At 40.9% G+C, this 26402-nt stretch overlaps 1 protein-coding gene across 6 annotated transcripts; it reads left to right on the top strand.

The window, feature by feature from the left end:
- The first annotated feature begins 549 nt into the window (after positions 1-549).
- Positions 550-26402, top strand: CD200 (CD200 molecule). 6 transcript variants are annotated; one of them, XM_047099575.1, is made up of 6 exons: positions 550-1013; positions 4256-4340; positions 14952-15272; positions 17754-18026; positions 20266-20373; positions 25323-26402. In XM_047099575.1, the coding sequence occupies exons 1-6, from the start codon at positions 1002-1004 to the stop codon at positions 25328-25330; spliced, it is 807 nt and encodes a 268-aa protein (XP_046955531.1). In that variant the 5' UTR covers positions 550-1001; the 3' UTR covers positions 25331-26402. The 6 variants fall into 6 exon arrangements, with proteins under 6 accessions (XP_046955531.1, XP_046955534.1, XP_046955533.1 ...); XM_047099578.1 differs by lacking the exon at positions 4256-4340; XM_047099577.1 differs by lacking the exon at positions 20266-20373.

Genomic DNA, 26402 nt, shown 5'->3' with positions numbered 1-26402 from the left:
GTGTTTATTTATTTTTTAGAGATAGAGTGGGGGAAGGGCAGAGGGAGGGAGACACAAAATCCGAAGCAGGCTCCAGGCTCTGAGCTGTCAGCACAGAGCCAGATGCGAGGCTTGAACCCATGAGGCGGAAGACCGTGACCTGAGCTGAAGTCAGATGCTTAACCAACTGAGCCACCCAAGCACCCCATGTACATTTGTTTTTTAGTGTCTATTGGTGAAATTCAGCGACAATAGTTTTGCACGCAGTTAAATTTCAACAGAGAAACTGGCGTTCAGGTCATATGAGGACAGTGAAGTTAATAAACACATAGTAGGGGCAGTTTAATCTGACGGCAGCAAGAAAATAATAAGATAGTTATCAGAAGTGGCTCGACGGGTCAGCACCAGATTAGCATCTTTTCCCCTTATCTTCTTTGTCTACAACATACAATTACCCCTTCTTCTTTCTCATACCCCTCCCCCCTTTGCTTTCCCTACCAGAGCAACACTTTTTTGGTTTCCTGAAACCTGTGCTCCCCCGAATTGCAATTCCGAGACCCCAAATAACAAACCTTTGTTCTTTTTCAGTTTCACCTCCTTCTGTGGATTAACACCTGCTGAGCAATGCAGACAGCCATACCTCTGAGCGAGAGCTCAAACGATTGAGGTCTCCCCACCTCCCCCCATTTCCTTTTTCTCTGGGTCCTTGTAGCGTGGAAATGGAAAGAGTGCATGTTTTTCCCAACACTTTCTCAAAGTGTTTCCAAAACGGCCACCTCTGACAAATGCACCGTGTTTCAGATGGGGAATTTACCCACGAGACTGGAAACCCCAACCGCTGGCTCCCGCGAGTGGGTGTAGCGGTGAGGACTCCAGCGGGGGAGGCGGGGGGCGGCGAGGAGAGCCACTGCAGCAGCTCCTGGGGCGGGGACCGGCCGCGCCTTCTAGGCTTCTAGCTCCTTTAGCGAGAACCCTCGGGCTTTCCAGCTGAGGCCGGCCATCCCGCGCGGCAGGGAGCGACCATGCAGAGGCTGGTGAGCCGGGCCGGGCGGGACGCGGGACGGCGGGCGCGGGGTGGGCGATGCGGCGCGAGTGGCCCCGGGCTGGCGGCGGGCAGAGCTGTCTGTGGCTTCGGTGTCTGTCGGCGCTGGCCCCGCGACGCTTCACCTGGGAGGAGAGGATTTTGCCTCCGGAAGGGAGGTCTTCAGGCCGTTCCTGGCGGCCCGGGTCCCTGTCCCAGTGTCCTGGAAAAAGGATGCTGCCGGGAGACGCTTCTCCCGGGCTCTTTCGGAGGGGAGCTGGGCGGGGAGGCGCGCTGGCGGCCGGCGGGCCCTCTGGGCAGTCCGGCGGCCTGGCTTACTGGCCGGGGCTCGAGGGCGGCAGAGCGCGTTCTGTTGTACCCTGTCCCAAGGAGGGGATGGCGGTGCTGTTCTGGCTCCGTCGTGGCACCCAAAGCTGGGGTGGGGCTGCAGGATTCAGGGCTCGCTCTCTCCGGGGGAGCTCGCTCCCTCCTGGGATACACCGGCCTCTTTTTCCATCCTCCGGTCCCTTTGTCTTGAGAGCCATAAAGGATTTGCCTTGAGAGCCTATAAATCCGGGTTAAACCCCAGGATATCCAAGAGAGACAGACCCTTTGTTTATTCAGGACCTGTTTACTAACTGAATGGGAGCCTTTTTATTTACGCTGCTGTAATGAAAAGAAATAATAACAATGAATAAAACAGTTAAAATCCAAATGCAAGTAATACCTCAAGGTAATTTTTTTCAGATGTATTTTACTGGCGACACCACACAGCCAGTCATTCGGCATCTTAACAAAGGAGTATGGTGGCCTGCGAGCTAGTGTTTCCTTGCGCTGGACGCTTCTGATCTTCACAGCCTTCAGAGAAGGAATTTTACAAATAAGGAAACAAGCAGAGAGGTTAATTTTTACATGTCCATGTGACTGCATGTGATGGGATCAGGATTTGGACCCAGACACTCAGGGGAAGAGGCTCTGAGCAGTTCGTTGCCAGAGGCACAGGTCTCTGTGAACCTTGGCCTTGTCGGCAAAGAGCTCCTGGATTTCTCCATTTAATATTTGTACTCCCTGTATATGATGTGATTCGTGGACTTTTTTAGTTACCTAACATGTCTTGGTATTTACTGCATCTTAGGCGCTGTATTAAGTATTTTAAATGCTGAGTTCTTACAGCAACCCGATGAAATAATAACGATATTCATTCACCGCTGATCTGTGTCACTCACTATTCTGGGATCCTTACATGTACTACTTTGTTTAGTCTTTTTAATAAAAGAGTTCGGTGCTGTTATTTTGCGCACATCTTGGAGAGGTAGAGTCATTTGTCCTGGCTCACGCATCCTGTGTTTGTGCTAACCCGACTCATCACCCAGGATAATTATGTATATATTTAATAGCAAGGCTTCCCTCCGAATTTCCTAGTCTCAGTCACTGTGTTTTGCTTCTTAAAAACATTGTCGGCTCCCAGCTTACACACTGCGTTTTGGTGTGCATCTGTTTTCTCTGTTATCCTAAAACACAGATTTTCACTACGAGAACCAATCCATTCTGCATTTCTCATCATCTTTGCTTTTGGATTTCCACATAAGAGAGGGGCATATGGTTTTTTAAAAAAATACCATGGAATTAGAATGCCAAAGAAGACTTTTTGGTTTCAGAAGCCAAGGTGTTGATATAGCAAAAGCCTAAGCATTTGAGTTTTAAAAGCCTAAATATGCTGAAAAACCCACGACATATGTTATTCCAGATGGGAGAAACGCAGGGTGATGGAGGAACCAGCTTTCCCAACCCTAGCGGAAGTAAATGTTTTCTAGGCTACGAGAGCAAAGAGGGTCTGTCTGAAGTCTATATTCAGACACAAATTTGTGCTCTGAAAAGGTGGCCCTGTGCCTGGTGCCCATGAGTGGGGAGTTCAGGGAGGATGATAAATAGAACTTACAGGGAGGTGTTGAAATCCAAGAACAGAAAACACCTGTGCCTTGCTTTCTTGGGGGCGACTGTGGAAAGAGACTGGCCTCCCCATCATGATAAGTGAACAGTAAGACAAGAGATGGATAGGCAGAGAACACGCAGAACGTCCCTTTGCTGAACACAGGGAGAATCCAGGAGCACGGAATCAGGAGAACAAAAGAGAAGAAGAGAAGACACTGTAAGCACAAGGTTTAATTGTTTAATTGCTATGACCATGATGTCTTGAGGGGAACACGGCCATCTTAGAGAATGCCACCGTGGAGAGATGGTTGTAACCGAGGATTAGCAGCCCTGCCCCGTGGCTTGGCATTGTGTGAGCCTCTAGGAATGGAGACGCAATGCAATGCCAGAGACTGGAACAGTTGTGAAGTGCTGGGGTGGCAGGGGGCTGAATTGACAGAGATTATGTGACATTGACTGCAATGAAGTCTCTACCTCTAGTTGGAATGGCAACATGAAATAACAATGAAATTTAGTTAAAGAAAAATACAGAGAAACCCACATTTCTTATGTATCTCTATTATAGAAGAATGTAGGGAAAAGTTACATTTCTGGCCTGTACCCCTTACAATGAACACACATGTAGACCAAATGAATGGATCTATGGGGCTACTGTAGAGAGAGGTTAATCTGTCTACATCCCATCCTCTCATCTTATAGTAAAATCATACCCAGAATAACATTTCATTAAATATCACCATGTAAAATGCCAGGGGTTTCTGCCCGGTCACTTTAAGCATTGAAGAAAAAAAAAAAAGGACATTACTGTTTTTTCAAAAGGTGCGATTCATGTAAAATTTGCAGAATTCGCAGGGAAAAATACTTCAGCAAACTTCAAGGCAGTCACATCTTTCTGAAAGATGGTTACCCCTGAGTTACATTTTTAATGTTAATAGATGTGGATTATTTGGGATGTAAATGCTTTCTAACGTTTGCAGTCTCTGTGTTTTCTGTATGTATTTATGGCAGTTTTTTTTTCCCCCTGACCATCCTACGTCTTTGAGACCTTGCTGTTTACAGTAGTGGCTTTGAGAGCAAGGCCTCCAATTGCTAGGGATTGCCATAATGGATGAGCCACACGGTTGCTTTTCCCTTCCCGTATCCTGAGCACAGTCTTTTATTTCTTCCATTTATAGTCCCTGGTTCTACATCCAAAGAACCAAAGTTCTCTGGTGGTTAAAACTTCAGCTGCAGCATTTCTGGAGGTAGCAATGAGATGGAAGCTTCTTGAGCTTTTTGTCCACATCCAAATGCCCATTTCTCTGCTTTGCTTTCTGTCTTCAGGTGTTCGTTGGGCTCTTGTGTCATCTGTCTGCCTACAGACTGATTTGGTTCTTCGCAGCAGTGAGGCTCTGCAGGGCGGCCCAAGGTAAAAAGTTATGCAATTCCCCTGTGTGGAGTCTAGGAAACAAAATTTCTGGGATGGAAACATTTGGCCACTGTTGGTTGGCCTGTGCTAGTTCATTTGTCTGCGTGAATTATTTAAATGTGTAATTTGCTTGGAGGAATGGGAGTGGTTCTTTCTGCTTTCCACATTTTTGTTTTCAAAGTGGAAAAAGACATTGGATACTTACAAACTGTTTTCATAGATTATACCAGACGTAAAAAAAAATTCTTCCTAATTTAAGATGTTTTTTACCTATCAAATCGAGTAACTTCTAAATATCATTTAAACATAATTCCCTGTTTGTAAAGATAGGGAAATGCTTGGGGAGTATAAATTAATATACCCTTTTTAGAAGGTATTCTAGCAGTAAGCTTTTTAAATGGGGTTGCCCCTTTTTATAGAAAACTATGGAAAATAACGAAATATTGAGGTTCCGTAGGTTCACAGTCTGTTATGTAACACATGCTTGTGCTGTCCACTTATCTGCTGAATTTCCTGATTGGGCCAGACCTGTCTGCTCTGTTTCATAGGAAATCACACCTCACTTTGCTGCTGGCCTGTTATCACCTTCCATGTGATGTGCCTTTACGACAGCCTTTACAGCTGGGGGCAGGGCAGGTTTCACACCATCCACAGCACAGGCTTCACCAACTGACTGGGAGAATCTAAATGGAATTCTATAGAAGCATCAAAGAATCGTAAACGTTCTCACCAAATTATTTCTTCCATAGTCAAAAGAGAAAAATCACCTAAGAAGTTAAAACTCTAGCTTTGATTCCTTTTCTACTCTCCATTCTAAAAGCAGCAGTTTCTTCAAATCTCTGCTCTGCAAAATCTCAAGGAACTTTCAGAAAACCCCAATCCCAACGGCAGGTATTGCTTCTAGAACTTTTCACATCTACCAAGAATATGCCTCCCTAAAACTATATATGTATAACATCTATATTAACTCACTGCTTTTATTTTTGGGAGGCAGTGTGGGATTCTAGATATATGTGTGTATTCATTTTTCATTCTCTTGTTTCCTAATGAAATTAGGATTAAATATTTCCCTCTGAAAACTGCTTTATCAGTTTCTTTGGATTTCAATACATTATATTCTCCTTGTCACGCATAGTAATTGATTATTCTTCCTATGGTTTCTGGTGTAATTAGAGTTAAAAGAAGCATGTAAATTTCCTGTTTTATTGCATTGTGGACAGTGTTCAGGATCATAAAGTAGCAGCTTTTTTTCGTCCTTTTTTTTTTTAATTTTTAATCTTTATTCATTTTTGAGAGAGAAACAGAGTGTGAGCAGGGAAGGAGCAGAGACAGAGGGAGACACAGAATCTGAAGCAGGCTCCAGGTCCCGAGCCATCGGCACAGAGCCGGACGCGGGGCTCAAACCCACAAACTGTGAGATCATGACCTGAGCTGAAGTCGGATGCTCAACCGACTGACCACCCAGGCGCCCCATTTTGCGTCCTTTTTCAAGTTCAATTTTGGGGAATGTTTGTAGAGATTGTATGTTCTCTTTATTTTTTCTTAAATATTTATTTTTGAGAGAGAGAGAGAGAGAGAAACAGAGCGCACACAAGTGGGGGAGGGGCAAAGAGAGAGGGGGACAGAGGATCTTAAGTAGGCTCTACACTGACCACAGCAAGCCTGATGTGGGGCTCAAACTTGTGAACCATGAGATCATGACCTGAGCCGAAGTCGGATGCTCAACTGACTGAGCTACCCAGCTGCCCCTATATGTTCTATTTGGATAAAAGTTTATAAATACATACCTATATGCATATACATATATAATTTATATATAATGATTCATATATAAATATTCAGTTTTCAAATCGTCTCTATCCATATATATATATATATATATATACATATATATATATACACATATATATATATATATAAACTTTATTCAAGAGAGACAGAGAGAGTAAATGGGGGAGGGGCAGAGAGAGAGGGAGAGAGAGAATCCCAAGCAGGCTCCGCACTGCCAGCACAGAGTCCAATGTGGGGCTCGAACTCACGAAACTGTGACATCATGACCTGAGCTGAAACCAAGAGTCTGACGCTTAACCGACTGAGCACCCAGGTGTCCCTTCTCTATCCTTATATTTGACTTTTTTGCTTTATATATATTTTTTAATATATGGAAGTGAAACTCTCCCATTATCTCTGTGGGTTTAAAATTTTTTCTTTGCGGTTCTATTGGCTTTTGTATGTGTTGCTTATGTTGTTAGGCATATAAAGGTTTATAATTAATATATCTTATTTTAGATTGCTCCTTTTGTCATTTTGAAATGTCCCTTACAGTGTTTTTATCTTCTATTCTTTCTTTTCCCCTTTTTTTAAAGTTTTGATGGACTACCGGTGAAACATTCTAGGTCTTTGAATTTTTCTTTAATTTTTCCCATATCTTTATCCCTTTGTGCTATATTCTGAAAGAATTTCATTATCTGGTCTTCCTACTTAACTAATTGACTCTTCAGCAATGTCCGTTTTGCTAAGTGAGCCAAGTTAAGATTTTATAGATGTCATTTGCTACACCTCTAATTTCTACTATTTACAATGCTGGCTTCTTTTTACACGTAAGATATGACATTTATTCACGTCAAAGTGTTTCTTGATTTATGATATCTTTATTCGTTTGGTAGGAGGTCTTAGGTTTTATAGAGTTCATTTTCCTTCTTTCATTGTGTCAGCTTTCTCACACCTGTGCCTGTTTGTTTTTATATTGCAGTTTCCTATGGAATCATCTATCATATCAACATGAGTAGCCAGCATTGTGGGGGAAGAAGTTATTGTCATGCCTTATGCTCTGCATTGCATTAAGTAAAAATGTGGGGGTGTGTAGATTCTTATTTGGCTGCCAAAGCCATCTGTTACGATGCAGCCTCCTGAAGCACTGTCCTGAATATTTCTCTACCTTACGTTCCCGTATTCAGCACTCCTTTCTGGAGGCAGACGCCACTGTTGCTGCCCCTTCTTTTGCAGGGTGTGTGTGTGTGGAATGTGTGGGGCTGCTGTATCTTCTTCACTTAAACTCATCACTCTGCCAGTTGTCCGTTGGCCCTTTCCCTGCTTCTGCCTCTCTGGGCATGAACACATTCTATTCTATTCTGACAGTGTTTATCTTCAACCTCATTCTACCTACTTTCAGTTTCCAGGGATTCTTTACACAATATTTGTTCAGTGGGAGTTTGCTTCCTTGTTTTTCTACTCTGTTACTCTTAAAGATTGAATATACGTATTTGAACGTATATTTCTCTAACAGCATCAGGCATGTACATAAATGTTTTCTTTGCATTTTTCTCTATTTTTTCTTTTTTTTCACTAGTAAAAGAATTTTACGTATTATTTATTTATTTATTTAATTCAATTTAATTTAAATTCAGGAGAGTTAACATACAGTGTACTCTTGGCTTCAGGAGTAGAACCCAGTGATTCATCTCTTACATATGACACCCGGTGCTCGCCCCAAAAAGTGCCCTCCTTAATGTCCATCAACCATTTAGCCCATCCCCCCACTGCCCTCCCCTCCAGCAACCCTCAGTTTGTTCTCTGTATTTAAGAGTCTCTCACGGTTTGCCTCCCTCTTTGTTTTAATCTTATTTTTCCCTCCCTTCCCCTATGTTCATCTGTTGTGTTTCTCAAATTCCACATATGAGTGAGATCATATGATATCTTTCTCTGACTGACTTATTTCACTTAGCATAATACACTCTAGTTCCATCCACATTGTTGCAAATGGCAAGATTTCATTATTTTGATTGCCAAGTAATATTCCATTGCATATATATACAACATCTTCTGTATCTATTCATCAGTCGATGGACATTTTTGCTCTTTCTATAATTTGGTTATTGTAGATAGTGCTGCTATAAACATTGGGGTGCATGTATCCCTTCGAAATAGCACACCTGTATCCCGTGGATAAATGCCTAGTAGTGCAATTGCTGGATCATAGGGTAGTTCTGTTTTTAACTTTTTGAGGAACCTCCCTACTGTTTTCCAGAGTGGCTGCACCAGTTTGCATTCCCGCCAACAGTGCAAAAGGGTTCTCCTTTCTCCACATCCTCACCAACATCTGTTGTTTGCTGACTGGTTAATGTTAGCCATTCTGAAAGGTATGAAGTGGTATCTCATTGTGGTTTTGATTTGTGTTTCCCTGATGATGAGTGATGTTGAGCATCTTTTCATGTGTCAGCCATCTGGATGCCTTCTTTGGAAAAGTGTCTATTCATGTCTTCTTCTCATTTCTTCACTGGATTATTATTATTATTATTATTATTATGTGTTGGGGGGTGTTGAGTTTGGTAAGTTCTTTATAGATTTTGGATATGAATCCTTTATCTGATATGCCACTTACAAATATCCTCTCCCATTCCATCGGTTGCCTTTTAGTTTTGCTGACAGTTTCCTTCACTGTGCAGAAGATTTTTATCTTGATGAGGTCCCAATAGTTCAGTTTTGCTTTTATTTCCTTTGCCTCCAGAGTCATGTCTAGTAAGAAGTTGCTGTGGCTGAGGTCAAAAAGGTTGCTGCCTGTTTTCTCCTGTAGGATTTTGATGGTTTCCTGCCTCACCTTTAGGTCTTTCATCCATTTTGAATTTATTTTTGTCTATGGTGTAAGAAAATGGTCCAGTTTCATTCTTCGGTGTGTCGCTGTCCAGTTTTCCCAGCACATTTGCTGAAGAGATGTCTTTTTGCCATTGGATAATCTTTCCTACTTTGTCAAAAAATAGTTGGCCGTATATTTGTGGGTTAATTTTGGGTTCTCTATTCTATTCCATCGACCTATGTGTCTGTTTTTGTGCCTGTACTATACTGTCTTGATGATTACAGCTTTGTAATACAGCTTAAAGTCCGAAATTGTGATGCCTTCACCTCTGGTTTTCTCTTCCAAATTAATTTGAGTTTTAGAGCTCTTTTCTGGTTCCATACAAATTTTAGGATTGTTTCTTCTAGCTCTGTGAGGAGTACTGCTGTTATTTTGATAAGGATTCCATTGAATGTTGTAGATTGCTTTGGGTAGTATCAACATTTTAACAATATTTGTTATTCCAATCCATGAGCATGGAATGTTTTTCCATTTCTTTGTGTCTGCTTCAATTTCCTTCGTAGGCTTTCTATAGTTTTCAATTGCTTTCATAAGCTTTCTATAGTTTTCTATAGCATACAGTTCTTTTCCTATTAGGTTAGATTTATTCCTAGGTATCTTATGGTTTTTGGTGCAATTGTCAATGGGCTCAATTCCTTGATTTCTCTTTCTGCTTTTTCATTATTGATGTATAGAAATGCAACCAATTTCTGTACATTGACTTTATATCCTATAACTTTGCTGAATTCATGTATCAGTTCTAGCAGTTTTTTTTGGTGGAATCTTTTGGGTTTTCCACGTAGAGTATCTTATATATCATCTATGAAGAGTGAAAGTTTGACTTTTAACTTGTCAGTTTGGATGCCTTTTATTTCTTTGTGTTGTCTGATAGCTGAGGCTAGGACTTCCAGGGCTATGTTGAACAATAGTGGTGACAGTGAACATCCCTGTCATGTTTCTGGTCTTAGGGGGAAATCTCTCAGTGCTTTCCCATTCAGGATGATATTAGTGGTGGGCCTTTCATATATGGCTTTTATGATGTTAAGGTATGATCCTTCTATCCCTACTTTCTTGAGGGTTTGTATCAAGAAAGGATGCTGTATTTTGTCAAATGCTTTCTCTGCATCCATTGAAGGGATCTTATCCTCTCTTTTATTAATGTGGTGTATCACATTGATGGATTTGTGAATATTGAACGAGCCTTGCAACCCAGGAATGAATCCCACTTGATCATGGTAAATAATTATTTTAATGTACTGTTGGATTCGATTTACCAGTATCTCTTGAGAAATTTTGCATCCAGGTTCATCAAGGATATTGATCTGTAATTCTTTTTAGTGCTGTCTTTGTCTTGTTTTGGAATCAAGGTTTTGCTGGCTCCAAGAATGAGTTTGGAAGCTTTCTTTCCCTTTGTATTTTTAGAACAGTTTGAGGAGAATAGGTATTAACTCTTCTTTAAATGTCTAATAGAATTCCCCTGGGAAGTTATCTGGCCCAGAACTCTTGTTTTTTGGGAGCTTTTTGATTATAGATTTGATTTCTTTACTGGTTATGGGCCTGTTCAAATTTTCTATTTCTTCCTGTTTCAGTTTTGGTAGCGTGTGTCTAGGAATTTGTCCATTTCTTCCAGACAGTCCAGTTTTACGGCATATGATTTTCATAGTATTATCTTATAATTGCATTTCTGTGGTGTTGGTTGTGATCGTTCCTCTTTCATTCATGATTTTATCTCTGTGGGTCCTCTCTCATTTATTTTTGAGAGGTCTTGCTAGGGGTTTATCAATTTTGTTTATTCTTTCAAAAGACCAGCTCTTAGTTTCATTGATCTGTTCTACTGTATTTTTTTTTATGTTTTATTTATTTTTGAGAGCAAGAGAGAGAGAGAGAGCACAAGCGGGGAAGGAGCAGAAAGAGAGGAAGACACAGAATCTGAAGCAGGCTCCAGGCACTGAAGTTGTCAGCTCAGAGCCCGATGCAGGGCTGGAACTCACAGACCTCGAGATCATGACCTGAGCCGAAGTCGGACACGTAATCGACTGAGCCACCAGGCGCCCATCTACTGGATTTTTTTATTCTATATTGTTTATTTCTGCTGTAGGATTTATTATTTCCCTTCTTTTGTTAGCTTTGGGCTTTATTTGGTGCTCCTTTTCTAACTCCTATAGGTATAAGTTTAGGTTGTTTATTTGGGACCTTTCTACCTTTCTTGCTTCTTAAGATAACCCTGAATTGCAATGTATTTTCCTTTTAGGACTGCCTTTCGTGCATCCCAAAAGGTTTGGACTGTTGTGTTTCATTTTAATTTGCTTCCATGTATTTTTTAACTTTGTCTTTAATTTTCTGGTCATCCCATTCGTTCTTTAGTAGGATGTTCTCTACCCTCCATGTATTTGAGGGCATTCCACCTTTTCTTTTATGGTTGATTTCAAGTTTGATAGTGTGATCTGAAAATATGCATGATATTATCTCAGTCTTTTGGTACCTGATGAGGACTGATTTGTGACCCAATATGTGATCTATTCTGGAGAATGTTCCATGTGCACTCTAGAAGAATGTGTATTCTGCTGCTTTAGGATGAGATGTTCTGAACTTCTCTGTTAAGTCCATCTGGTCAGTGTGTCATTCAGAACCTTTGTTCCCTTGTTGATTTTCTGCTTAAATGATCTGTCCATTGTTGTAAATGGAGTACTAAAGTCTCCTACTATTATGGTATTAGCAGTGAGTTTGCTTAGGTTGTGATTAATTGATTTATATATTTGGGTGCTTTTATGTTGGGTGCTACAATTGTTAGCTCTTCTTGTTGGATATACCCCTTAAATATAATATAATGACCTTCTTCATGTCTTGTTACAGTCTTTGTTTTAAAATCTAGTTGGTCTGTTATAAGTGTGGTACTCTGGCTTTCTTTTGATATCCATTGGCATGATAGATGGTTCTCCATCTCTTCACTTTCTTTTTTTTTTTTAATTTTTTTAATGTTTATTTATTTTTGACAGAGACAGCAAGCAAGGGAGAGGCAGAGAGAGAGGGAGACAGAGAATTGAAGCAAACTGTGCACTATCAGCACAAAGTCCAATGTGGGGGTCAAACTCACAACTGTGAGATTTTGACCCGAGCTAAAGTCAGATGCTCAACTGACTGAGACACCCAGGCGCCCCTCCATCCCCTCACTTTCAATCTGCAGGTGTCCTCAGGTCTAAAATGAGTCTGTTGTAGGCAGCATATAGATGTATCTTGTTGTTTGTTGTTTTTTTTTTTATCCATTCTGATACTCTATGTCTTTATAGTAGGACATTTAATTCATTTACATTCGGAGTGCTTATTGAAAGATACGAACTTAGGGCCATTGTGTTACCTGTAGATTTTGTGTTTCTGGTAATGTTCTCTGGTCCTTTGTAGTCTTTGCTGCTTTCTACTCAGAGAGTCCCCCTTAGAATTTTTGCTGGACTGGTTTAGTGGTCACAATTTCCCTTAGTTTTTGTTTGCCTGGGAAACTTTATCTCTCTTTCTATTCTGAATGACAGCCTCATTGGATAAAGGATTCTTGACTGCATATTTTTCTTATTTAGCACATTGAATATTTCCTGCCATTCTCTTCTGGTCTGTCAAGTTTCAATGGACAGGTCTGCCTCTAACCTTATGTGTCTACCCTCGTAGGTTAAGGACCTTTTGTCCCTAGCTCCTTTCAGAATTCTTTCTTTGCCTTTGTATTTTGCAAGTTACTTTATGATATGTCATGGTGTTGACCTGTTTTTGTTGATTTTGAAGGGAGTTCTCTGTGCTCTTGGACTTGGATGCCTGTTTCCTTCCCCAGATTAGGGAAGTTCTCAGCTATAATTTATTTAAATAAGCCTTTGCCCCTTTTCTTGCTCTTCTTCTGGGACTCAATGATATGGATATTATTTCATTTTATAGAATTACTTAGTTCTCTAATTCTCCCCTCATGGTCTAGTAATTTCCTTTCCCTCTTTTTCAGCTTCATTATATTCCATCATTTTATCTTCTATTTCACCTATTCTCTCCTTGGCCTCTTCGGTCCTCACTGTCACTATATCTAGTTTATTTTGTGTCTCATCTATAGCATTCTTTAAAATTCATCTCGGCGAGTTCTCAGGTCTTTGATCTCTACAGCAAGGGTTTCTCTGGTGTTTTCTATGCTTTTTTCAAGCCCAGCTATTAGGCTTATGACTATTGTTCTGAATATATTTATATTGTTTATATCTGTTTGGAGCAAGTCTCTGGCTCTGATTTCTTCTTGATCTTTCCTTTGGAGAGAATTCCTCCATCTTGTCATTTTGGCTAAGTTTCTGTCTTTTGTGTATTTTAAAAGCATATTATGTGTCCTATACCTAAGAGTAATGCTATATTAAAAAAGGGTCATACACTGTTGAGGGCCTGGCACTCTGGGAAGTGTTTCTGGTGTTTTGTTGAGTGTACTCTCCTCTTGCATTTTGGCTGCTTTATGCCACTGGTCAGTCCTCCGCAGAGCTCCTCCTTGCTTGTAGTGGGGAGTGTTTGAACCTTTAACTAGGTGTGCTTTGATTTGTTTGTTGAAGCAACCCTGGGGGAAGAAAGGAAGGGGAGGGGAGCCGGATCCCATTAAAAGAGAAAAAAGAAAGGGGAGAAAAGAAAACCAAATAGAAAATCAAAAACTATAAGGCCGATTCCAAGGAAAGTGAAAGGAAAAGAAATTGGGGGGGGGGGGGGGGTGGGAGGGGAGGAAAGCAGAAGGAAAAAAAAGGATTTAAAAAAACAAATAAAAAAATATGTAATAAGAAATGACAAAAAACAAATCAGAAAGTCTGAGCCTGATTCCAAAAGAAAAAAAGAAGAGGGATGAAAAAAATGAAAAAAGAAACCAGAGTTGTCTGTTGGTGTGTGTTTGGGGGGTGGCTGTGCTGGTCTGGAAGCAAGGCCGGCTGTGTTGGGTCAGTCTTGTTTCAGTAAATAAGCAGTTGCTAGGCATGGAGAGGAGGGGTTAGGTGTAAGTGTGTCCAGCCTCCACTGGGGGCAGCTGTGCTGCTCTCTGAAGTCCCACCGCATTGTTGTTAGGGGGGAAAAAGGGACGTCCTCCCAATCTAGGGGTCTCAGATTGGGATCTCAGCTAGGGATCTCAACCCACGCTGTTCAGGCAGTCCTCACAGAATAGCGAGGGCAGTCAGCTTGCCCTGCGCCACAATTCTCCTGTGCCTTCTCCTTGGCACTCAGTTGGGATTCAAAACCCAAAGTCTTAAAGGACTGGCATGACAGTGATCTGCTCTCCTGCTCCAGAGTAGAGCCTTTCCACCCGGCTGATGAAAGACCTTTGGCTCACACCTGCGGGGTCTTTTGTCCTTGCGGAGGCAATAAACTCTCTTTCTAAAGTAGTCCAGGAAGGGGATTGTTCTCTTCCATTGTGCCCCAAAGATCACTACATCATGCTGTGCACTCTGGGACCAGCTCCCTCCTCCCCGGGATTGCATGCCACAGCTCTGCTCCAAAGAAACTCGTGCACTTCTAGAACCTGAGAGTTTCAGCTCCAAAGACTGCAAAAATAAATTAGTACACTCAGTACTTTTCGCTCCCTAGTCCATGGTCCAGAGAGGTTTTCCTCTTGTGCTAACTCACTGCTGTGCTTTCACAACCCCTCTTTGTTTCCCTTTTGTCTCTTCACAGAAGGGGTTCCCACTTCTCCATAACAGTACTATTTTATCTCCCACAACTCACACACACATGCATCTCAATCCTGCCAGGCTGTCTCCTTCCAACCATGGAGATCCTTCTGTCGCTCCGCAGATCTATTTCCTGGGTGTTCCAAGTATTCTGACCTCAATAAGGCTATGTTTGAAGGACAAGGAAAATCCAGATCCCCCTTCTTCTCCACTATCCCCCTTCCTCCAGCATTTTCCCCTATGTTTTCTATATTTAACTTTGAACATGCATTTTTAATCAGAAAAATGTGTACTTGTATGTATTAAATTTTAAAATATAAATGTTCTTTTATGATTCTATGATAAAAGTGGTGACCCAAGATGAAGAAGAGCTGCTGAACACACCTGCTTCCTTAAGATGCTCTCTGCAAAATTCCGAGGAAGTCTTGATTGTGACATGGCAGAAAATCAAGGCTGAAAGCCCAGAAAACATGGTCACCTTCAGCAAGAACCATGGGGTTGTAGTCCAGCCTGCCTATAAGGACAAGATAAACATCACCCAGCTGGAACTCAAGAACTCAACCATTACGTTCTGGAATACCACCCTGGAGGATGAAGGGTGTTACAAGTGCCTCTTCAATACTTTTGGTTCCGGGAAGATCTCAGGAAAAGCCTGCCTCACCCTCTCTGGTGAGAATCTCTGATAATACATTGTCTCTGGCTAGAAATGTTGTTTTCAAGAATGTTTGGAACATGGTGGTGGTGCCTAGTTTTTCAGGATCTTAACCTCAGAAAGGTTTATGAGAAGATGCTTAGCCTCTCATGTCTACCATAACTTAGTTATGGTTATTGGAAGAGTTCGTGGGGCCACATTGAATCTCTGCCTGGAGTTATCTTTGCTCTGAGGAATTGTGTTGTCAGCAAGGGTAAATTAAGGACGATGGTGAGGATAATGGGGTTCTCCTAAGTAGTGATACGATTCTGACCTGGCTTTGCCATTAGCAATCATGTGACCCTGGAAGAGTCCCGTCCACTCTTTGAAGCAGAGTTTATTTATCTACACAATAAGTATAAAATAGATTATCTGTAAAGTCCCTAACAGCATAAACATTTTTGGATCTAAGGAAAGAGCCAGATTGGGATAACCTGAAGCCAGTTATGTGGTACCTCTCATTTTGGTTTAATGTAGTTCTCTCGGGATTGAAAGGGGATGTACCATAAAGGCCTTTCATACCTGAGGCCAACTAGAGATTTAACTGGATAATAAGCATTCTTTTACAATCCAATAGGGTTAGTTTGACAAGATTCCTCTCCTTTTAACTGACACATAACTGAGATCAAGAATTAAGAAGTGGGAATGAGGCATAACTTTGAAGCATAGCACAGTTGGTGGTAGGTTTAGAAGGGAAAAGACAAATTTAGACATAGTTATCAGGAATGTTAAAGTGAGAGTTTGAACACACTAAGAATATTGGACCTGGGGTAAGAGGATGCTCAGTAGACAAGAGTGCGAGGGACATATGGCAACACCAAAAAAAAATATATATATATATATATATATATATATTTCTTTCACTTATTTTTGCCTATAGTGAATCCTCTCTGCAGAATCTTATGTCAGATTTTCTTCTTGATTCTATGTCTTCTGTTCTGTCTCTTTGTATCCTTTTTTTCTCTCCCCCTGCCTCCAATCTTTCTTCCTTCTTTCCTTTCCTTTTTCTCTCTCTCCTTCCCTTCTTCCTTCCTTCTTTCCCCCTTCCTCACCACTTTTCATCTTTTTCCTTCTTGTGTCATTCTCATTTCTGTTACTTTTTCTTGTTCCCCTTCTCCCTCCATCCTACTCCTTCTCCTCCCCCTGCCACTTCTTCCTCCTCCTCACCTCCTCCTCCTCCTCCTTCTTCCTTCTTCTTCCCTCTTCCTTCTTCCTTCTTCTCCTCCTCTTCCTCCTCCTCCTTCTTCTTCTTCTTCTTCTCCTCCTCCTCCTCCTTCTTCTTCTTCCCCCCATACTTTACCCTTAATATTTTGTAATAGTTTTTGCCTGAAAACCACACTCCCCTGAGTCTTCCGGGTAGTAACCCCATTCTTTTCCATTCTGACCCTTTCTAGCTACACCTTACAGCCTTCATCTAAGTCATCCTTGGATATACCAGAGCACCTTGCCACCCAGTCTCACCATGTCAACCCTACTCATCTTCCCTCACTTTTATCTGTCTTCCCCCAGTGCCCCTTGACATTAGTATCTGGGTACTCTTTGGAAAAAGCCACAGCCTTTGGCCCCATTTCCTCCAGCCCACTGTCACCCTCCCACCTCTTGAACCTCTAAGCACAGACCAGGCTTTCATTTAGTTACTGCCCTTTAATTATCTTGAGGGCTCTGAAGCAACCACAGGAAAGCAAAACTGCATTTGCTCAGCAGAGATAAACTGCACATTGAAAAATATACGATGGCAATGAATTCATCAGTCAAGGGACTTTTGGAAGGGAACAGGATTACAGCTGGACTAAAATAATATCCTTTTCTCATTAACTAGTTGTTTTAACTCCCTTCAGGTGATCTCCAAGGTCTTTCCAACTGTCATTCTGTGATTTTCTAGTTCTGGGCATGTGAATTTCTAATTTACATTTTTTATGGATATTCCAAGCAGGGACTTTCCAAGTCTCCTCCATGCATCTCATTCCCTGGTCCAGCTCCAAGCAGAGAAAGGCCATCCCTAAGCAGCAGCCCCTCTACGGGCTCTCTGTTCTGAAACTGCCCTGGTACTTCTGAGAAGTGCAAGCTACCTGTATGGAAGTGCTGATTGGTGACTATTGTCAGACTATGAGAGGGATACCCAGAAGAAGGCAGAGGTGCTGCATTGCCCATGGAAAAAGAGAACAGAATAATTAAGCTCTGGACTGTACGGGAAAGAAGATGCCCTTTATCCATTCAGCTAATTCCCCTGCAGAGAAACGACAGAGAGGATTTTTCTTGTTGCAGGGTTGTACTAGGCCAGTTTCCATCCTGCCAGCCAGAGAATTAGACACAGGAAGAACTGAGATGCCCCAGTTTGGGTTGGGTGTGCCATCTTATGTCTTGAGCCCCCAGTGTCTTTCTGTACAGATCTTCCTTCATCCTCTGAGGAGAATGTAGTGCTTAACTGATGGCAGACCATCATTTTTTTTTTGTCCCAGTACAGCCCACAGTGTTCCTTCACTATAAATTTTTCGAAGACCACGTAAATATCACTTGCTCTGCCAATGCCCGCCCAGCCCCTGTGATCTCCTGGAAGGTCTCTGGGTCAGGGATTGAAAACAGTACTGAGATTCTCTCACACCCCAATGGGACCACGTCTGTCACGAGTGTCCTCCAGGTCAAAGACCCCAAGAGCCAGGTGGGGAAGGAGGTAATCTGCCAGGTGCTACACCTGGGGACTATGACCAGCGTCAGGCAAACTTTGGACAAAGGTAAGAGAAGGTGGGCAAAGATGTGTCACACACCTGGAAGGTGGTGAATGTTTTGTGAGCCTGTTGGTTTCTTAGCAAAGGAGCTAGTAGGAGAGAGAATGTCATAAGTGGGGAAAGAAAAACAGGGTTGAGGAAGCCAATAAAGCCAATTTTACTTTGGTAAATGTGGTGTGTTGCCCACATACCAAATGCTTTTGCTGAGATCCATCCATTCATTTATTTTTCCACACTGCTGACATTTACTGAGTATCTGTTCTGTGCCAGGCTTTGGGACTGTTGAAATGTGACAGTAAGCAAGGCTCAGTCCCTTTGCTCAGAAAGCTTCTGGTTTACTGGGAATACAGAATGGGCAGTTACAAAACTGTGTGTTAAATGCTTCAATAAGAAAGCTACGGTGCACCCTGAGAGGATTGAGGGCGGGGAGGAGGGACGTCAGCTCAATCTGGAGGGATCAAGGAGATTTCCTGGAAGAAGTGACCTCTCCAATAAAGGCTTTGGTAATCTACGCTGTGGAAAAGGGGCAACAGAGGTTTTAAGAAAGAGGCCTATCGGAAGGTGTTTACCTCACCCCTTTGAAACAAACTGCCTCCTGTTCAAAACCCCTTTTGCTTTCTTGTGTTTTTCTCTAAACTGCTATCTCTGGGTCTCATGGATACAAGAAGTAAAGGTTCTGGGTGGGAGAATGAAGGGAGTGGCCGTTTTAGAGGCAAGACACTTTGCGAATAGTCACGGTTTTCTTTCTGTCTGTGGTTCTGAGGCACCAACTCTGGATGAGGCTGTCTGTAATAAGCCTCCTAAAAAGGTATTGATGGGTTTTGATTTTTTTTTTCTGGGAGGATTTTAAGCAACAGAGCTTGGAAAAGCTTTTTCCTGTGTATGCCTTATTGGCGTGGTGGCCTCTAAGCAAAATTTCCTGTAGTCATTTTTGGGGTCCTTGTAAAAAACAGACGAATCAAAAAGTCGACATTTAGGTAAATTTGATCAAAAGATATGCAGTGTTAGATTTGGATACTTGTGAAGAGATCCTCATTTTCAGCCAAGGCAAAGGTTCAATTTCCCTGAAAAACAAGAAGTTGAAAAGGAACTGGTCTTCTTTCCTAAGAATGCTAAAATCGACTTATGTCATGTATAATGTGTGAACATCATCTTTGTAATGTTTGTTTGTTCTGTGAATGCTTACTAAAAGTCTCCCGCGCTTTGAGCATGTGTCAAGCACAGAAACTGTTGAACTTAGACACATCTCTGTCTGAAGGTGCCCGATTCAATTATGATGTAACAAATCCCTTTACGGAGGTATGGGGAAGATGCTGGAAACTCCCAAATCAGGAGGCTCTTCCTCCCGTCTTTGTATTGCAGAGCGATGCAGAGGAACTTTGTTTGTTGGGCAGTGGAAAGAGCTTTAATAACAAAGATGCAGATTAGAAGACCTACAGTAAAAGCATTGAGATGAGTTACTCCTGGGATCGGAATCATGAGATGAATGATTTTTTTTTTCTTTCTATTACTCTGTATTTTCCAAAGCGCCCTCAATAAATATATGACTTTCACGGGCTGTAAGGCAAAGAATATGCACTTTATTTATTTATTTATTTTTTTTTTAATTTTTTTTCAACGTTTATTTATTTTTGGGACAGAGAGAGACAGAGCATGAACGGGGGAGGGGCAGAGAGAGAGGGAGACACAGAATCGGAAACAGGCTCCAGGCTCCGAGCCATCAGCCCAGAGCCCGACGCGGGGCTCGAACTCACGGACCGCGAGATCGTGACCTGGCTGAAGTCGGACGCTTAACTGACTGTGCCACCCAGGCGCCCAAGAATATGCACTTTAGAGGCAAACCAAACTCTGACCAAGCCCTGGTTCTGCTGCTTACTACTCTGATTCTGGGCTTGCTTAACTTCTCTCAGCCTCAGTTTTTTGTTCTATTGTTGTTGTTTGTATATGTGAGATAATAATAATAATACCTAACTCTTGGGCTGTTTTGAGGACTAAATGAAACCACACATTCAAAGGTCTTAAGAGATAGCAACCACATGAACCGTGTCGTTAGATTATTATTAACTAAATGCTATCGAAATAATATAAAGCCATGAATGTAAACTTCAATAGGTATATATTTAAGGGTAGTTTTCATTTTAAGCTCAGTTCTAGGAAAAACTAATCACAACTGTTTCTCTATCCTTTTTTGCCTCAACAGCTTCTTATGACTTTGTGTCTCCTTTTTCCCCCTCAACATCTATAGGCTTTTGGTTTTCAGTTCCACTATTGTTAAGTATTGTTTCCCTGGTCATTCTCCTGGTCTTAATCTCAATCTTATTATACTGGAAACGTCGTCGGAACCAAGACCGAGGTGAGTGATCACGAGAAATACACAGAAGGAAACAAATGACTTTTTAATAGCAATTTGGGGGGGGTCGCGTGAAGACGTAAATAAGGGGTGGCAACAATGTGTTTTGTTCGCTGTTTCCAAAATACCTAAATGTTTCTGGTATTTTAGAACACGTCAGCGTCATTTTCTTGCAATTGGACGTTAAAACTGGATGCTTCTGCTTTTTGTTTCCTAAGATCATTTAGTGGCTAATTATTTGTAACTTGAGAGTAAGTGTTGATGAGAGGAAATGTGGAAAATGTTGATCCAACCATTGTTGAATCAGCTGATGGCAAAACCAGGGAGAGAAGTCTCAGCGTCCACACTGTGTTCTTCCACTTATTACTGAGAAGGACAATCTCTTTTCTTTTTACAGCGCTCCCCAGGGCCAGCTACTCCATGTAACAGACTCTGAAATTATCCAATATACTCACTAATTAAATAGTATTTTCTCTGTTATACTCTTACTATGTCTCAAACACTATAGGCAACATGTAGGCAATCTTCTAACTACATTATGTCATTCTGTCCTTATAGACTGCACATTTTCTCTCTGTCCCCTACAACATCTATCACATCTTATGTATATTATTAGGTGCTCAATAGTTGTTCATTGAAATAGTGAATGAATCAATGGATGAATGGATGGGTGGATGGCCGGCTGGCTGGATGGAAGGATAGATTTTGAAACTGATGTTTTCAATTCTCCTTTTCTTATTGTAATTTCAGTACCTCATGAATGCTGAGTCTAAAGCATTGTGAGATATTATAAAATGAGACGCTGTAAAACGAGGAGTCAGCTAGAGAGAATTAAATTTTTTTGTTTTCTGAAGACAGTGCATAATTTATTAAAGTTAATGCAAAGCTGCAGTTTATGGCATGTTGATGGGGATTTCCAAGGGTGAAAGGCTGATATGGGAGTTTTCACCATCTCAGATAACTGTAAGGGAAGGAAGAAAATGTTGGTTTAGAGTGTTGTTTTAAATTTCTATTAAAAACTTCACTTAAGCGCTACTTTTCCCCCTTTTTCTTTTATGTCTCATGAGCTATCTCTCATGTGCTAGGTTTTTCAAACACTTAATTCTGCATAAACCTTATATAAACACCAGATTAATGTCGTTTTATAAAAAACAACAAATCTTCAGTGCCAGTGACCCCTTTGCAAAAGTAGTCAAAAGAATGTGTTCTGTGGGGAGAGGGGATTACATATCAGATAATTTTATTGCATATAAACATAAACCCATAGAATTCATTAGTGCTCTGCAGAATGTCAAAGGCAGAAGGCTGTTTGACTCTATCCAAACGTTTCGTTTTTCCAGTTAGGAACTGAAGCCAGAGAGGGAAATTGACTTTTTTCCTAAGGTCACACAGCTAGTTAACAACAGGTTTAGGACGAGAACCATGGCCTTGGTCCCCTGACCTCTGCCAGAATGTTCTTCCAGCTGTGATACCCTGGAGTTCTGACTTGAAAGGCACTATTGGGTTGCATTTATTTTAGTCTTAGCTTGCTGTTACTGCTGTATTCTTTTGGAAAGTACGAAGAAAAAAAGTATGAAGTGTTCAAATTTGTTTTAAAAAGTCCCTGTTGGACAAGAATCTTACAATGCAATCTATTCAAGCCCAAGGTAAATTCCACTAGAATGGGGCATTTGAAGAATAATTGTCCTTTGTTCATTAACTCTTAGGTTTTCTGGGAAAAAGAATTGTTCAAGGCCTTTTCCAATTCCTGAAGCAAAGGGAGTCAGCTTATCTTTGTACCCAGGCTTTTCTCATTTATGAAATAAACACTTGCACCTCTCTAGGATCTTGTAAGCACTAGAATTGCTATTTACTGATGATATCTTCATGACATATGGCCAACTCAGTTAATTACACTGAATGTGAAGTGGCATATTTTGGGTGGCTGAATTGTTTTGTGGGTTTCAAAAATGTTAGTAGGTCCCATACACTGAAATAGCTAGTAAAACCAAGTGTTTGTTATGCTGGAGACTTAAACACTCAGGACCAAAACTTAGTTATACAAAAAGTTGGCAGAAAGGGATGAAAACCATCGGAAATACTGACGTTTAAAATTTCTTTAAGTAACAAATTTTGATTATCAATTTGTGATGAAAGTGAACAGGCCTACTACATTTGCTTCCTACTTTTTCCCTACCCTTGCTTTGGGTTTTCCTTTTCTCTTCTCTTTGCTTTCCATCATCTGAAAACATAAAACTTTTGGATGGGCAGGGGAACATGATGATCAGTCAAAAATGACACCAAATTTCTGGACCTGGTTACTGGAAAAAATGGCAACTGTTCAGAAATAAGGAAGTGAAGAGGGGGAACTAAATGTGTGTGTGTGTGTGTGTGTGTGTGTGTGTGTATGTGTGTGTTCATAGTTCATGGAGAAAGAAAGAGGAAAGAAAGGATGAATTAATTCTTGCACTAGTTGAATGTGGGCAAAGAAATCATCTCTGAGAAGCTGCTGGGTGGTAAGACAAATCTAGTTAAGTAAGGGTTTGACTCTTTGTTAGGTCCATAACAAACGCAACAAAAAAGCTTATTTTAGACCAAAATCACTTATTCATTGCTCACAAAAGCACAGCAAACTTACAGTTTCAGGATAGAGGGGTAATCTGTAATGATGATGTTATTTTTGTACAAATTAGGATCTATTTTTCTTGTGATCCTGTTTAACACCAGAGAGAATGTTGTTCTTTTCACCAGGAAAGGTGTCCTCTGGAGGAAGGTATGGTGAGTTAGAGGCAGTTTCTCTTTGTTGCATTCCTGATAGGATCAGATCACAGTTACTTCCCATGAGACTACAACAACCAGATAATAATAGATTGATAGGTTTTCAAAAAAAAATCCCTTTTATTTTCTTTCATGAATGTAGTGCTTTATTACTGAAATAGAAAGTGAAAAAAAATAAAATTTCCTAGGGAAAATTTCCCCTATTCTATAATATTCTATTAAAACCCAATTGAGGTCATAAATTTTTCCCTTCCACATATACTACAATGAAGTTAAATTTGGGATTGAAAATAACCTCTTATTTCTCGTTAGTCAACCCACCAATGATTACGTGCTTCTCAGTAACAAAAACCTCACGTGGGGGCAGATCTGAACAGATAATCATCTCACTTTTTGAAATGTTTGAGTAGCAGTTTTCTTTTGTTTAATTGAGTCAAAGTATAAGTGGAAAACAGTAAAAAATTTACACAACCGTAGGAAATGCCTGTTCCAAACTTCACTTTTCCTTCAAATCATCCAGCTATTTTGTAACAAAGTGGTTTTTCCTTCACCAACATTATCTGTATAATTACCTTGAATTCTTTCACTTCACTTCATAATAACCTGACCTTTAAATGGGCTGTCTTTTCATTGATAACAATGGAGGTGTTGATAAAACACTGTGTCCTCAGTGGAATCATGTCACTTTCTCTTATTTTAAGCTTAGTACTATGTCAAATACCAGAAGTGCTCAATAATTTTGATGGTGAAATAGTGATTAGTTGTAAGGGCAATACAAAAAAATATTTGTTTCCAAAAACAAATGCAAATCTTTGCTTTGCGTAATAATTGTACCTATGTCTCCCTAATGCAGAGTGGTTGTGGGGGCGGGGGTGGTCCTTACCCCTACTCCAGTTTCCTCAGAGCTCCAAGCAGAAGAGATGTGGCACTTTTTTATGAGAGAAGTGTTAAGCAACCTTTACTGAACTGCTTAGGTCAATACCGCCGGGAGAAATCTTGCCTTCCAACTGATTTTTCTACAAAAGTTTACACTCCAATGGGTGCAGATGCCATCCATCATCTCAAAATGGCAGGGCATGATCTGATTACAGAGTCATTGGCCAACAGAATCTTAAGCCCGGGCATTCTTGCCTGAGCTGCTTTATGTCTTTTACCACAGATAGTGGATACTGGGCATCTTGGCAAGTTTAAAACATTGCAGTTTCTGGTGAAGAGTTACTTACGATACTTACGATTTACATAGAGAATGAGAGGTGGCACCGAGATAAAATCCTAGGCCTTTTACTTCACTAACTACACGCCTTGAGGGGAGGCCCACATCCTTTCAGTTTATGTTCTAGAAATCTGATAGCCCTTGAAAGGCCCTCCATGTGTCTTCTTTGTGACACATGAATGCCACCCAATATCTAGCAAGTTAATATCCACAGGAAGCAAAGCTCAAGGTCTTATAAATAAAATACACATAGATCATTTAAAATTCTTTAAAAAAAAAAGTTTTTTTTCTATGTTTATTTATTTTTGAGAAAGAGAGAGAGAGACAGAGCTTGAGTGGGGGAGGGCAGAGAGAGAGGGAGACTGAGAGTCCGAAGCAGGCCCCAGGCTCTGAGCTGTCAGCACAGAGCCCAACATGGGGCTCAAACTCACGAACTGAGAGATCATGACCTGAGCTGAAGTCAGACGCCTAACCAACTGAGCCACCCAGGTGCCCCAGATCATTTGGAATTCTTTAATGTTTTTTTCACTTGTAGTCTTAAGTGATTCTGCAGAACATTTTTTCCTAGAATTACCTGTCCTTTTATTTTTAAGCAATTACATTTTTTTTTAATGTTTATTTTTGAGAGAGAGTGGGGGAAGGGCATGGAGAGAGAGGTGGACAGAGGATCTGAAGCTGGCTCTATTCTGACAGCAGAGAGACCGATACGAGGCTCAAATGCATGAACTGTAAGATCATGACCTGAACCAAAGTCAGTCACTTAACCGACTGAGCCTCCCAGGAGTCCCTACCTATGTCCTTTTAAAGAGTCACAGTGTCCTTGTGTCACATTGGATCAAGAAATGTCCTTATCTTTGCCAATTAAATATGCACAGGAGTATTCTGTGTTTAGTGACCCTTTTGTTATTTATAGAAATACATACCACTATGTATAGAAATTATACATGTTTGAAGTTAATATCTTGTTCTTTCTTTTATCTAGAGCCCTAGAAGACTCACACAGAACCCTGAATATTATGTCCTGGTCTACTTGAATCTGATTCATGAGAAAGGCAGGAGGAAAAGGGTCATTCTCCAAGAACAAAAGAGGTAGGGGTAAAAGACCTAAGAATTTCAAGATTTCCTTCTGCCGTGTAAGCGACCCAGTGCTGGTGAGTGTTCCAAAAGGAAGTCATTTCACCTCTCAAGTCTGTTGTAGGACTTGATTTTGTGAAGTAGGGCAGTGTTGTCCTGTTGAATGGACTCTGGATCAGTAGCCACAACTCAGAGACTGACTCTGGCTCCAGCTGATGGCAGCCCCACGTTCATCACTTTATCTCAATGAGCTTCCACATCTGCATCCAGAAAATTAAGAAGTTGGACCAGATAATTTGCCATTCTGCTCTAAAAACTGATGTAATTCCAGGAAAGAAAATGAATAATGAAATGAAAAAGAGAAAGGAGAATACAGAAAGGTGTTGAGGACCAAAGAACTTTTCTGAGACTACCTTTAACCTTTCTGTTGATGTTCCTTCTCTTCTTCCATATTGTTCTTGGGTCCATGAGTCTGTTTTTTCATGTGTTTCTTCACTGCATTGTTAATAGCTGGTCTTTCTAAAGTCCTTGGTTTCACTGCTATATTTCATGTTCTTTTGTGACGTTTACCACAATGAATGTGGGACTGAATTTATTGCAAAATAACATCGGCAACCTTAACTTTACTTATCTATTTTTATAGAAGAATAAGTATTGTTAGTCCAACAGCTCGCATATTTAAAAAAGTTTGCATTTCCTGTCCCATTTGACTCATAAGATGTCAGTCCTATTTTAGTCGTTGTGAATTCAAACTTGTGTAATGAAAACATAGGATAAGAATAGGCATTTAGGAAGTTTTGTAAATAACAGTCAGTCAATTCAAATGCTTTTCTCTCCTGTCTTCTTTTCTCATGAGTTAACTTCTCATAATAGCAGAGAAGGCATGTATGGGTTTATAGATCCCTTTGGTCTAAATATATTTCCCTTTCCTTTCCTTTCCTTTCCTTTTTATTTATTTATTTTGAGGGGGGATGGGACAGAGAGAGAG

This window comes from Lynx rufus, unplaced genomic scaffold (assembly GCF_022079265.1).
Source record: "Lynx rufus isolate CCGP_SWC_20201006 ecotype Redwood Valley unplaced genomic scaffold, mLynRuf1.p SCAF_5, whole genome shotgun sequence".
Lineage (NCBI taxonomy): Eukaryota > Metazoa > Chordata > Mammalia > Carnivora > Felidae > Lynx > Lynx rufus.
This window is presented reverse-complemented; position numbering and strand designations above follow the sequence as displayed.

Bases quoted from the DNA above. Each gene is read 5' to 3' on its own strand.
- CD200 (XM_047099575.1), top strand. The intron at 15,273-17,753 runs GTGAGAATCTCT...TTTTTGTCCCAG, and splicing joins AGCCTGCCTCACCCTCTCTG to TACAGCCCACAGTGTTCCTT. The intron at 18,027-20,265 runs GTAAGAGAAGGT...CAACATCTATAG, and splicing joins CAGGCAAACTTTGGACAAAG to GCTTTTGGTTTTCAGTTCCA.